The sequence below is a fragment of the Anastrepha ludens genome, chromosome 4 (genome assembly GCF_028408465.1).
Source record: "Anastrepha ludens isolate Willacy chromosome 4, idAnaLude1.1, whole genome shotgun sequence".
In the NCBI taxonomy this organism is placed as follows: domain Eukaryota; kingdom Metazoa; phylum Arthropoda; class Insecta; order Diptera; family Tephritidae; genus Anastrepha; species Anastrepha ludens.
The window spans coordinates 28,293,094-28,307,148 of NC_071500.1; the positions used below are offsets into that span (position 1 = coordinate 28,293,094).

Consider the following 14,055-nt stretch of genomic DNA (forward strand, 5'->3'; position numbering starts at 1 on the left):
GTCCATACAAATTTGTCAATCGGGCATACCTGCAAATAAATGAAAAGAAAAGTATTTGTTTAAAAATCGTAAATAAAACATTGGCAATGTCACTTGGGAACAGAGAATTTTTCAATTGATTTGTCTTAAACATTTTACAAGTAAACGAAAGTGGTAGTTTGCTTTTAATAATTTCCTAACTCGCTTCTCAGGTTGGTCTCTACAACCTATATCAAATTGATAAAAAATTGGTTTTCAAATAAAAATATTTTGTTTTAAAGTAAAGTCCAATGTTCTTTTAAATAAGAAAAGAAATTTTAACTTCGGCCCGGACGAACCTTTTTATCCCAGCGCACATTTTAATAAAATTTAATTATAAATCAAACAAACCCAAAGCAATGAGAGTTATAGTTTTTGAATTCAGATACCCATTCCAGGCAGAGAGCATGGTCCACATGAGTCATCAGGCAGCCATATGCATAGTCCCTGACCTGTTTAAGCTGTGTAGACCGTTTTTGTGTTACTACTAATCTGAATAAACTAAAATATATAACTAGCATATGAATATCTCACCATGAATATCTAAGAATTCAGTCAATAATTTCTTCTCCTAACTGTAGTTGTCAGTGAATGCCCAGGCTTATGGAATGGAAGAGAATGGCAAGCCACTGTTTGAGAATCTCGAGCAAGTGTCTAGCCTAGACGACACTAACCTAATAAGGTTCTTAAACCGCAAAGTCATGACGTAAATAATCACTAAAAGGGTTGGGAGTGAAAGAAGAAAGTGGTGCGAAAGTGCTAGTTGGATTATGGATGAATCGCCACTCGAACCAACCAACTTAGTTCTCAAAGTTTCGTTGTATGAAAAAATTCTTAATGGTCGAGCACAACTGATGAGGGCAAATTATTTAAGTAATAAGCTTATTATAACATTATTCACTACATTATAAAATTTGTTTTCCGAATGAAATTGTTTTTATTTCCTTGTTCCCTCTCAGGAGCATAGGGCCTCGACAAGACTCAGTCTTGCGTTGGTTTCGTTAATCTATTTTGATTTCTGAGAGGGCAGCTGATTAGCCTGCCGCTAGCAGTCTCAAATAGGGCGGATGCCCACCTGTAGTTGTTTAGGAACAACGCCTTTTTGCTGCTTGGAGCGCCATCTGTGTTTCACATTTTTCTACCAGAAGGATCGCACAGAGGGTTGAGGACTTCGCTACATTTGGTGTGTCTGTACTATTACCGCAATTGCACGCTTCCTCTTGCTGGCGGCCAATGATGTGACATAACTGTGTGTTTTTCTTTATTTTTTGCTTGTTTTAGCAGCCACAATGCGCTGACTATTGTGCGGGAGTAAGGATGGAAAGAAAAAGTTTTTGGGGTTGAGGAATGAGATGTTTTTGTTTTTTTGAGATTCAGAGAAAGTTTGAATAAAATATTTACAATTAAAACGTCTTAGAATACTTGATCTAATGACTGAATAACTGTAAAATTTGTATCAAGGGTCGCATTAACTACAATATTTCTAAAATATTGATCAGTATAATTGGATTAATTGAAGTTTAAATTTATTGTAGTCTTAATAATTGCCCTCTGAATCATTTATATTGTCTAGTCTTCCAAAGCACTGCAGAAGTCTTTTTTCTACAGCCAAGTGCTGGGCATATTTTCTGAACTATTCTTTATGCATTTCTCTTGCATCAGCTCATATTTGATTGATAATTCTTCTTTAAAATCCACTTGTCGATTAATTGCTATCAAAACTTCCACGCCGTAATCATTGAGATGTTTAATATTTTCTGTTATCAGTTTTGAGGTTCAACTGGATCCGAGGTATAAAACTGTTTCGAGCACTCGATTGTTGTATTGCTCATTGTAAAGGTAAAACAGATAAGACAATGAGCTACTTTTTATAACTTTTGCCATTTTTTATGTATTCTACCAATTTTAGATTTTTCGAAAATATTTAAAATTTCCGTAACTTTTGGTAGAAGAAAAAAGTCTTGCACTTCTGTCTGGCCTGAATGTAATATTTTGAGAAAGGAACACGAAGGGCTGAATTAATGCAACATTATTAAGAAAATACTATTAATTCACCTTAAAGTTAACTACGATATTAAAAATATTTTCCTAATTGAAAAGATATGGCATACCTATACGGAAGGTAAAGAAGACAGGAAGGTGAAGAAGACATTTTTCAATTGAAAAAAGTCAGTTGTGTCATGGTGTTGTTTAGAACTCGCCCATGTCCTAATATTTCAGCGTTGAGGCCCTACTCCACGGATGACTGTATTGACACCGACCAAAGTATGATAGTTAATATAGAGGGCAAAGCTGTGGAGAGTGTGGTTGTCAGACCTTGCACTTAACTGCACTCAAATACTTTTAGAGTGAACGTCAGTTTACTAATTTAAGCTGCTTAATTGTGATCTGTTCATTTTTAGTGTTATCCATACTTATTTAAAAAAGTCTTTTTCACGCTGCCGAACCAAAAGTTGCTGGTATAAAAACCATAAAGGTGTCATTATGTGACAATAAATGAAGATGCTTGCACTCTAAGTACTTCTGGGCTGTCTTTTGAAAAGCAAACAATAAACTTCGATTCAGCTTCCAAAAGCACCAAATTTAAATATCTTATAATAAAATGCAATATGCACGTCAACTGAGGTAAAACAATTGATATCAAATGTCCTCAAAAAAAACTTGTTTAATGTGTTTTTCTATTTGGGCATAGCCAATAGAGCTTTCTTTTTATTACTTAAAAATATCAAACTTATTTATGCTTTTTCCACACAACCCGCAAGGTGCGCGCGTGCCTTTCAGTAATCTCACAGAGGTGTTAAGTTGAGTGTCTGAATCATTTCTATTTCTATACGTACGCACATACCTCTTTTCATATGCAAAAAATGATGCTAATGCAGCTCGTAATGTTGTTAACTTTATCGTCGTGCCCGTAGTAATAATTAAAGGCTGCGGCGGCTGCTGACAGTTGTCATTCAACGAGGCATTTCAATGACTGGGTTGCTGCATGCAATTTCTAATAAACTAACAACAATGAAAGTATCAGGAAAAACAGCAGACCACAAAATAGCAGCATCAGTAGTATAATAATAATAACAAAAACATCCACGATTGCAAGTGTCCACAATACGGGTACACCTGCGATCAAGCGATGGATACGCCAGCACTTCCAGCTAATTTCGCCTAATGCAGTTGAGAAAATGCTGTTTAACTTCTCTGCTTTTTTGTGTGGCACAATTTCTTAGAAATATATGTACAATTACATACATACCTACATTTGTTTTGAGAAGTGGCACATTGTTGTAGCTATTCAAAGTTGTTTTTGTTTTTGTTTTTGTATTGTCATGTCGATTTATGTTGGTAGTTGTTTTAACAGCAGCTCATTTTCAAATTACATACTGATTGTTGGCATTAATTTTTAAATGGAAAACTCACCAACTCCAATCAAAACTGTGAACGAAGTCGGGAGTGTGGCAGAAATGGCGAGAGAAATTGCAATAATAATTGTTGATTTATGGATGAGTGACCATAATATCTATTAATTCAATAAAATGCCTTCGATATAAGCAACAGAAGCGGATGAGTGGCACAGACGATTTCACCCACCTGGTGATTAGATTGTGAAAATTTGCTTTACACCACAGGAAAACAAGGGTAATTTGTCACTTAATCCCCTTAATTGACGAAAGGTGCATTGGTATCCAACGGAGCGTAAGCAAGTGGGCGTGTATATTTTGGCTACCAAATTGAACGGCTTACCACGAATTTAATTCACATCAACTCTGCATTCTCATACCCACGTGCACTTGTGCGGAAGGGTATTATAGTTTTCTGCACATAACGCTTGTGCGTATGTATGTAAGAACATAAAAGAATCAAAATAGATTTCGAAAGAAAATGCTCCGAGTGATGAGCATAGCCGATTTAGCTATTATTGGCAGCACATTTGACATTATTGGTAAACATATTGTACTTTGTACAGAATAATTTGGTATTGAAAGTGGGCGAAATTGGTCCGTAACCACGACCTTCATAAGACAGTAATTTTCCACTTTAGCCCTTACTTGGAAAACATACTGCTTCTCTCCTCAGAATCTGGGCTTGACGCTTTAACACATGGGCTGAAAAGTCCCAGGCCTAACAAAGAAAACACGTTTTGTTTTTTGTTAAAAGTTAGCTTTATTCATCAACGCAATTTCCATCAAGAGCAACTTAATCATGCCAGCGCCGCTTTAACATTCCAATACCACTTTTGAAGAACGATTTATCTTTTGCCTCAAAATAGGCCGCAGTTTCAGCGCGAACCTCTTCACTCGAGTCAAGTTTTTTACCGGCAAGCATTTTTTTAGGTCTGCGAATAGCCAGTAGTCGCTGGGAGCCAAGTCTGGCGAATACGTTGGATATGGGAGCAATTCAAAATTCATTTCATTGTAGTTTTGCCATTGTTCTGATTGAGTCTGATTTTGGTCAACAGTGAGCAAACGCGGCACCCACTGTGAAGAGAGGTTTCTCATAGTCCAAAGCTCATGCAATATAAAGCCAACACGTCCTTTTGATATATTTACGATGTCAGCTAACTCACGCAACATTACTTTTCGATCATTCAAAATAAATTTGTGGATTTTTTGGATGTAAAATTACAACACGAAATTCTTTTTTATCCATTATTTTGAAAATAACAAAAGTAACTCCACTTTTACAACGCAATGAACGCCACTTACAAAGTAATGAATAGAATATCATTAAATTCAACAGCTGTCTTTTTAAGGTTAGTACTAACCGAGGTGAATGCAATAAAACTGGTACCATCTAATTGTTGGGCACGGGACTTTCCAGCCCATGTGTTATTTAGATGTTATTTCACTACTAAATAATCAACACAACAAAATATCTCAAGTTATTGTTATTTAAAGTAAACAAACGAGAGCAGCAGCTCTTAACAACCCTTGTCTCTAAGCGGTCATTTACTTATGTAGAGGTAGGCAGATGGTTCAATACTCAATAATTTCACACCTTAATTAGTGGAACGGAGTAGGAAGGACAGTTTTGACTGACATATAAGCCCAGGTAGAAATTCTAGTAAAGGCATGACAATTATTCCTATCCCTATAAATACTGCGTAATTTAGCATAAGGACATCATTTCCATAGGCAACACAGCAGTGCCACAACGAAGAACAAACCGTTCGCAAAGTTTTAAGTTATTTCGAAGAATCTAAAACTCTTAGAATACACAAAAATGGCAGAAGATTTGAAAAGCAGCTCATTGCCTTACCAGCTTTACCGTTATAATGAGCAATTACGCCATTCAAGTCCTCGAAACGGTGGTACACGTCGCATTAAGACAAAAATGGATTTAACCTCAAAACTGATAACAGAAAATATAAAACATCTCAATGATTACGGCGTGGAAGATTTGATAGCAATTAATCGACAAGTGGATTTTAAAGAAGAATTATCAATCAAATATGAGCTGATGCAGGAGAAATGCATAAAGAATAGTTCAGAAAATATGCCCAGCACATGGCTGTAGAAAAAAAAACACCTGAAGCACTTTGGAAGACTAGACGAGATAAATAATTCAGAGAGCAATTATTAAAACTACTCTTGAGGACATGAGACCTGAAGTCGATCAACGTGCTCGGCTTAATGCTAAGTAAGCTATTGGTGTACTTACACCTGAAGAAATTATCGCGAAAATGATGATAGACGAAGAAAAATGGAATGCCGTCAAAAATTTTGTGGAGGATATTATCCGAAAAAAGAAAGCGCGAAATGGAAAATTATGCTGAAGAGCATTGAGCATAGGTTTCTCAAAACAGGCGGCCCTGGACGCAAGGTGATTAAGTAAGTGTCCTTCTTAGGACGCCGTCTTGGCCCTCTACCTCGAAGCAATGCGGAAGCAGTCCCGGGGTGGAGGGAAAAAACCAAGAGAAGAGGAGGGATATTTTTAATAGAATCACCACACACGTAGTAGCAACGGTTACTATATGGTGCGAAGGCATTTTTAACCCAACCTCACCGCCAAAAACAAAAAAAAAAAACAATGCTAAGTACTGACCACTCACGCCAGGTGGGGTGGTGACTGGCAGCCAAAAGAGCAGTGAGTTTCAATTCAGCAACGACATCGGAAGTATTAGCAACATATTGCAAAATGGGAGATAAACCAGACCACAAATTGCCAAATACGTAAGCAAGCAGAATGGCGGGCATAAACGAATTGCTAGCAGCAACATTTGTGCGGATTAAGTTCGGCGTTTTTGTGCACTTTTTCTTCATCAAAATACTATGATGGCAGAAGTCTTCGAAGATGGTCGCAGTACAACCAACAGAAATTCTCCACTAATATTAGTTTTAAAATTAGTAAAAGAAGTTTGTATTTATTGTAATTAAAAGGCGCATAAAAAAAGTTAAATAAAAAAAAAAGGCAAACAACTGAAGAAACTAAAATGGTTTAAATAAATTATGTAAAAACAATGAAAAATTGTACAACTACAATAAATTAAAGCTACAGCTCAACCAAAAATAATCATAAATATTTTAGAGATAGTTAATGCCAATCCCTGATACAGATTATTCAGTTATTAGAGCAAATATTCTGAGGTGTCGATTACTCAGTCGCGCTGTAATTTTAATTGTAAATACTTCACTTAAAAAATAAATATAACAGCATTGAAGTTATGTTGCGTGTCGACCGTCGTACAAAAAAAACAAACCCTGGATTGTAAACACTAGAAAAACACAGGTTTATTTTGATAAGAAAGCACAGGTTTCAGATTTAAACTAAATAAAGCACAGGTTTAGTTAACATTGAGATTCACACTACTTGATTGAAGAATAATTATCGCTTTTTATAATAAAGTTTTAGCTTAATCAACAAATTAAGTTCATTATTATTTATTAATAAGTTTTTTTTGAAATCAAATTTTACTTCTTCTTATTTATTGGTAATCTTTTATATGTACTTTGTTATGAGAATATTACGAAAGATCAAAATTGCTTTATGGGAATAAAAACACAAACAGAAAAATATAAGGCAAAGTCATTAATTGTGGACTTTTTATTTGCTGAAAGTTAAGTTTTTTTGAACTATGGAAAAATACAAACAGAAAAATATAAGGCAAAGCCAGCATTAGCAACGTGTTAACTTAGATAATAAATCGAAAACAAACCTATTACAGGTAGCCCTCCGTCAACACGGCATTCTATGGCACGTTTCGCTCTAACGCGCTCTAAGGGAAGTGCAAAAACCTTTGTACAGTGCTGGGCGAGGCCTGCCGTCTTAAAAATACAGTGTAGCCACTGAGATGTATACATTTCTATCTCAGCGAGTGTTATTTCTTTTCATCCCTGCGGCCTGAAAACAAAAGTATCCCATGCTGCTGATCGAGTCGCGATGTGTTAAAGAATAAATCTAAAGAACAAAATGGCGAGTAATTTTTCTTGAATGCAAACGCTTCTACTGAAAGAAGCCGAAAATTCAATAGGGAACTGCAAAACTGTCTGTTTCCATACCGAGAAATTTACAATGATCTGGTAAGAACCAGCAACCAAAGGACAATTACAGACTTGTTTAAAAGGGAGAGAATGCAGGCGATATCATTCCACCGAAAACACATTCTCAGCTGATTATACTGAGCAATGATGCCGAAGAAATTTATTAAATTAAAGTTGTGAAAAAATAAAAAAATATATATTTTTTTATTTTGTGTTAAACATATGTACATTTATATTTTTAATAAAAATTAAGTTAGTAGAACTAAGGGGTTATATACCTTGTGAGCCCAAATGGACGATTGTCATAATTTTTTTACATATGTTTTAGAACTTTTATTCAAATGAGGCATACATCATACTGAAGGGTAACTCTCGAAGGATACATTTTAGTGTTTTTATTTTAAAAAATATTATTATTTATTGTTGATATCACCCCTCCCCCGAAACGCCGTTTTTTAGAAGAAGCTTGCGGTGATCACGGTAGCGCATGAGCAGCTCAAAAGAAATCAAAAAAATTAAAAGATTATTGTAGAAAAATGTTTTTTAGTGAATCTGAACGGTTTATTTACCCAAAAAAAATGAAAACCGCTTTGCACCAAAAAATCGAATTTTTGAGAGGTTGAAAAATTAAAAAAAAAATTAATTCCAGCGAACTATGCAAATATTTATAAAAAGTGAAACGTTCACGAGGTTTTTTTTTTTATTTAAAAATTGGAAAAGTAAGGAATTACAATCACAATGAATTAAAAATCATTAGTAGCTAGGCCATCAGCTTTACGTAACATGTTTTTTTTTCACGAGGTTGTAACTTCGAATAATTAAAAAAAAAGTTGATGCAAATCGGTCAAATAGTTTTTGATAAATAATGATCACCGCGACGGTAATTTTCGAAAAACATGACTTCGAGATAATCGCGACTAAAGTCCACTTCATTTATGGATGAGGTCGCGCGCTTCCACGGTCTGTAACTTTCGTTCTAGTGCTTCGATCTTTATGATTTTTTGAATTTGTATTTTTAAGATGATGTACTTTTAGAATATGCCATAAAAAATGTTCGATTTTTTAGTCCAACACAAGGTATATAGCCCCTTAAAAAACATTGAAGAAAGAAATAATAAATTTGTGGCAAATAGCAATGTTGTCTGTCATAGATCAAAAATTAATCAAAAATTAAACTCTGCAATAAGAAATTATCTATAACGTAAGGCTGAGTATATAAACTAAGTTAGTCTTTTCCAATTGAGGCCATTAAGTATATTACTTCTGCTTCATTTAGCTTCGCTGCGTTTAGGTGTCTTGTTCTGATCTCCTTCAGTACCGAACATCTTCCTTTTTTTTAGGTATTTCCATGCTTGGTTGCATTTATGTATATATATAATTGGCGCGTACACCCTTTTTGGGTGTTTGGTCGAGCGCCTCCTCCTATTTGTGGTGTGCGTCTTGATGCTGTGCCACAAATGGAGGGACCTACAGTTTCAAGCCGACTCCGAACGGCAGATACTTTTATGAGGAGCTTTTTCATGACAGAAATACACTCGGAGGTTTGCCATTGCCTGTCGAGGGGCGACCGCTGTTAGAAAAATGTTTTTCTTAATTTTGGTATTTCGCCGAGATTCGAACCGACGTTCGCTCTGTGAACTCCGAAGGGTAGTCACGCACCAACCCATTCGGCTACGGCGGCCGCAGGCCGTGGTTGCATTTAGCTTTAGGAAATTACATCTTGCTCTGAAAATTGCTGTCAAAAAAACATTGTTTTTAATAAGTTTTCGGAACATAACTGCGGTTTTTACAGTGGCTCTGGGTCTCACACAACACGGTATTTTCTAGGAACCTATCTACCGTATTATAGGAGGGTTACCTGTACTCAAATAATTGGTTTCGACCAGCAGTGCTGGACCATTAAGAATTTTTTCATACAGCAACAAACTGAAAACTGAAGTTAGGTTAAAAAATTATTGACTCTGGAGCAAGCCAGTTTTGTGAACTGTTCCTGAATGGTGAATTGTTAGATATCCATCGCATACTATACATAGGGAATAGCGGGGGCAGATATCAAACTTTTGTTGATTTGTTCTAATCCTGTAAGACTTTAGAGGCAATTACAAAAACGGAATTTGATTGAAGACTAATTGGGCTCGATTCATTTCCCACGAAAGAGATCATCACTAATTAGTGCAAGACCTGTTCACTAAACGAAGATTGTTTATAGAACTCAAATGAAATTATAATATATATATTTTTTTCATTCAATTCTTAATGTTTATTCACTATATACAAAAAATTATATGCTCTCTACTCTACAGAGTAATTAGGCAACTCTATCTATGGCTTCTTTTAAATAAGTCGCACATTCATCAACCCAAAGGCAAATGCTTTCAGTTCGTTCCTCCATTTAATTAGAGTATCAATTGTGCGAAATTTCAGAACGATTCAAAACAAACAGGTCGGATGTTGCACATTGAGCCCGCCTATCGATGGTGCGGTTTCATCAATTGCAGAGATGAATCTCAACATGTGACTGCATACACACATACAAACATGGCGGCTTCGAAGTATGCAAGTAGTAAAAAGTATGGACGATCGATGTGCAAAGCAAAAAGTATTGTTGCCCCAAACATTTCTGATTTTGCACTGTGTGCTTGCAACACCCCCACTTCCTCACTAGTCATAATACCCGCACTCGTATTGCTATTGCGATTCATTGCAATGTTTGATTGCAATCGTCAGTAATAACAATGGCAACAATCGCAACATTCAACAACAAAAACAATCAAGTATCCTAAACAATGCGCCGTAGCTAGCAATGCGAGCACAAGTAAGTAGCTGTGGTGGAAACAAATGGTACAATAGGTCGGCGCGATTTGGATGTAATAAAATTGTTCGATAACGCGCCATCAAAATTGTGACTCCTCTTGTCTTTACGGACAAAAAATTATTCTACGGCATAGGTTTAAAATGAGTTTCACAATTCCATAATTGTTTGTTTCATGTTTCATTTATGGGGAGGCCACCGTAGCCGAATGGGTTGGTGGGTAAATACCATTCAGAAGTGCGTAGGCACGGATCTCAATGCATGAAACAGCAAAATGGAAGAAAACACTTTTTCCTAACAACGATCGCCCTCGGCAGGCAATGGCAAATCTCCGAGTGTATTTCTGCCATGAAAAAATTTCTCATAAAAAGCCATTTGCCATTCGGAGTCGGCTTACAACTGTAGGTCCCTTCAATTGTGGAATAACATCAGGACGCACGCCACAATTAGAAGGAGAAGCTCGGTCAAACACGTAACAGAAGTGTATGCGCGAATTATTTGTGTATTTTTTATTTCATTTCATTAGCATTTTCAAGGTACTTGGCAATTTTAACATTTTTTCATCTAAAAAAATAAATATTCCCGGGCTTATTGGAAGGAGTAATTCGCTTCCGATATTTATTCTTACTTTAGGCATCCGATAGAGAGTCGCTCTAAATTTTTGTTACATTAGTTTATAGCTTTCAGTTAATATTTTATTTAAAAGTTCTTGTGTCAATAAATGTCACAATATTACATTTTGCTAGCGAGAGGAATCATAATTTCGTCGCTGCGGTATCGCTTGCCAAAGCGCCCCTACCTAATGTACATAGCCCGGGTATTAAAGTCCGTATTACAAAAAGTTTCAACTGCTGCGGCAAATGCAGCTCAATGCATTCGCAATCGTTGCGGTTGCCACTACTGTGGCTGTAGTTGATACGCGCTGCAGAGTTGCATGGAAAATGGATCTGCTCCAGAAGATTTCAGTAATCTCATTCGTCACACTTGGTTGCTCAAGTACGAATTTATCGTTTTTTTGTACTAAAACATTGTTTTTTTTTGCATTTTTTCTACTAGTACAAACATTTTACTAAGCAACTGTAGCTCGAGCGCAGTACTATTGAAATGCTAAATCGTACCTATGTAGATACTTAACTGCTTATCAAAATATGTGTGTATGTGTGTACATATTTGTTCATATGTATGTACATATGCCGGTATCGAAACCACTTGTAAGCATTGCTACTTATCCCCCACAATGGGCAGCGCAAAAAATGGATTCGTTTGCTTGGCTGATTTTGGAAGCCCTAGAAGAATTATGAAGTGGTAATGTTTGCTGCCGTGCTTTTATTACAAACTGCCAACCAACAAACCAACACGCGCACACACACGCACATATGTATGTACACACAGTGCCACCTAAAATTTTCGAATACAAATCCAAACCACTTGCATTGAGTCGCCTTGCTTGCATTGCCACCTCGCATTGTGTATTAACTATCAGTATTGTAATTGTTGCTATCGGCTAGGTACTCGTGCTTGTTTTGTACTATGTAGTAATGAAATATCATAGCCAACAAATGTATGGCTTGTACATACACCTACAGTAGATATCCACCAAGGAATCCAAGAATGTTACGCCACAGTGCACAAAGCGCTTGAATGCGAGTGTATTGGAGTAACTCTAATTTCCCAACAAGTTCTTTTCATTGCAGGCAATTAGTACCTTTGAAGCGACCGCCTCTTTTGCAAGTAATGTCACATTTATGGTCATGATACATATGTACTATGTGCATAGTTACACAAAAACCCTATTGTTGACGAAAACAAAAAAAAAATTAAACATAACTAAAATAAAAATTGCGGTGCAAAAGGTGCTGCGCGGCATCTCATGCAAAGCTATTCCTTTGAAAATTATGATTTTCTTCCTCTTAAGAGCAGGAAAAGTAGAACAGAAATCCGTTAAGCCAGAAGTGGAAAATGAAAATGCCATTTAGTCGTACGTCTGTATTTATATATCTCTTATTGGTTGAATTTACTCTTCGCCCTTTAGCCAGTAAATTTTTGTATATTTAAATGTCACTCATTGGGCCATGCACTGCCTATTACTGATAAGAAATGATAATCAGAATCCATTGCTTCCAGAAACTAACAAAAAAATAAAACTTTAAAGAGAAATTAGAAAATAAAATTTGAGAAAAATCTTTCAGAACAATGTACGGATATCAGCGAGCGCGTATTCATTTAGAAATTTGGGAACTATTAGTTAAAATTCTGTATTTTTTCAGTTAAGACAACAGAACAATAGTCTGCGATTCATAACTTATAATAATGTATGCATAGGCATAAAAATGCTACTTTGCTCGCAACAATCTTGGGAAAAAGATTGCTAAATGGGTCACACGATACCCATTACATTTTCGTCTTCTTGGCACGATTAACCGTTTAAGCGATTTTGGTCAAGTTTAACAAAGCGGGCCAGTCGTTTCTTTCTCCTGCTAAGCGGCTCCAGTTGGACACACCAAGTGGTCTTTCCCGCGCAGAGAAGGTCTTCTTCTTTCTCTGCTACCACCAGGCGGATCGCAACGAATACTTTCAGAGCCGGAACGTTTGTATCCATTCGAAGCCGCTGGAATGGCATTAGAACTTACCTCAGTGTTGCCCTGAGTGTTGTTTCGCACTTACTTCCCACCTACTTTTGAGTTATTTCTATCACTGCTGAAAGTGCAATCAGGTTATAGGAGGTTGGCCACTGGAGGTAATTTTTCAAGGGACATGGTAGCAGTTTTGGGTAGCTAACATCGTATTTCTTTTAACTTCATACAGATCTCTCATTCTTCAAACTTGACTTCAATTAGGTTGGATTGCAACGAGCGGAAAATCTGTACCGAGGCTGTTACCTCTGTCTTCGCTGACGACCTAAAAGATGAAATCGGGAGTCGCAGCTGAAGTTTTTTTAAATCTATTTCCTTCAAACTGTAGAACTCTGCACTGCTAGTCTTTTTAGGCAGAAGTTTTTGTGATCCTGCCGGCATGCATAATGTTTACCAACATTTTTTTCCGATAGTCAAGCTTCTATCAAGGCTCTGACGACACCATGGTGCAGATCCAAATTGGTCAATTGGACAATTGGTCCGTAAAGAGGAGATCAAATCTCTTGGGTGTGCAAGTAACATTTCCCTGATCTGGGTTCTAAGACAAAGGAACCTATCAGGAAGGGATCGACTGAATTGGTTTCAGAGGTCTTGCACCAGGTCATCGGTATCCCCGTGGCTGTTGCTAAAGGAGAATTGCATAACTTATGTTTCAAGAAAGCACATATCAGATGGAGCGCCATTTCTTCGTGTGGTATTTCGAAAATCTTATAGCTCCAGTACAATAGACGCCAGACGCAGATAGTCCTGAGGACTCCACGCCATACAATCTCCAAACTCCTAGCTGTGCTCACCGGTCTCTGGACAATCGGTACTCACGCAGAAAGGCTGAGCTTACTATTAAATTCCCATTGCAGAATCAATGGGGACCTTTCAGAAAGGCAGACTGTTGAATACTTTCGCTGTAAATGTCCGGGTTTGGCAGTCAGATGATTCAGGTCACTGGGTGCGCCTTTTTTCGACATCCTGGGGCAGTACAACAACCTAAATCCCATCAACCTGCTCCGTTACATCAACAGCTCTGGTTGGCTGTAGATATCTGCCTGGTCTCATAACGATATCAAAACGGGTATCAGTATTTTTTTCTTACAGATTAAGATTATTATTATGTTACTTT

At 36.8% G+C, this 14,055-nt stretch overlaps 1 protein-coding gene across 1 annotated transcript; it reads left to right on the forward strand.

Moving 5' to 3' along the window:
- Positions 1 to 5,144: 5,144 nt before the first annotated feature.
- LOC128861505 (uncharacterized) lies at positions 5,145 to 6,414 on the forward strand. The gene has a single exon (XM_054099675.1). It carries the CDS (start codon positions 5,236 to 5,238, stop codon positions 5,527 to 5,529), a length of 294 nt encoding a protein of 97 aa, XP_053955650.1. The 5' UTR covers positions 5,145 to 5,235; the 3' UTR covers positions 5,530 to 6,414.
- The last annotated feature ends 7,641 nt before the right edge of the window (positions 6,415 to 14,055 follow it).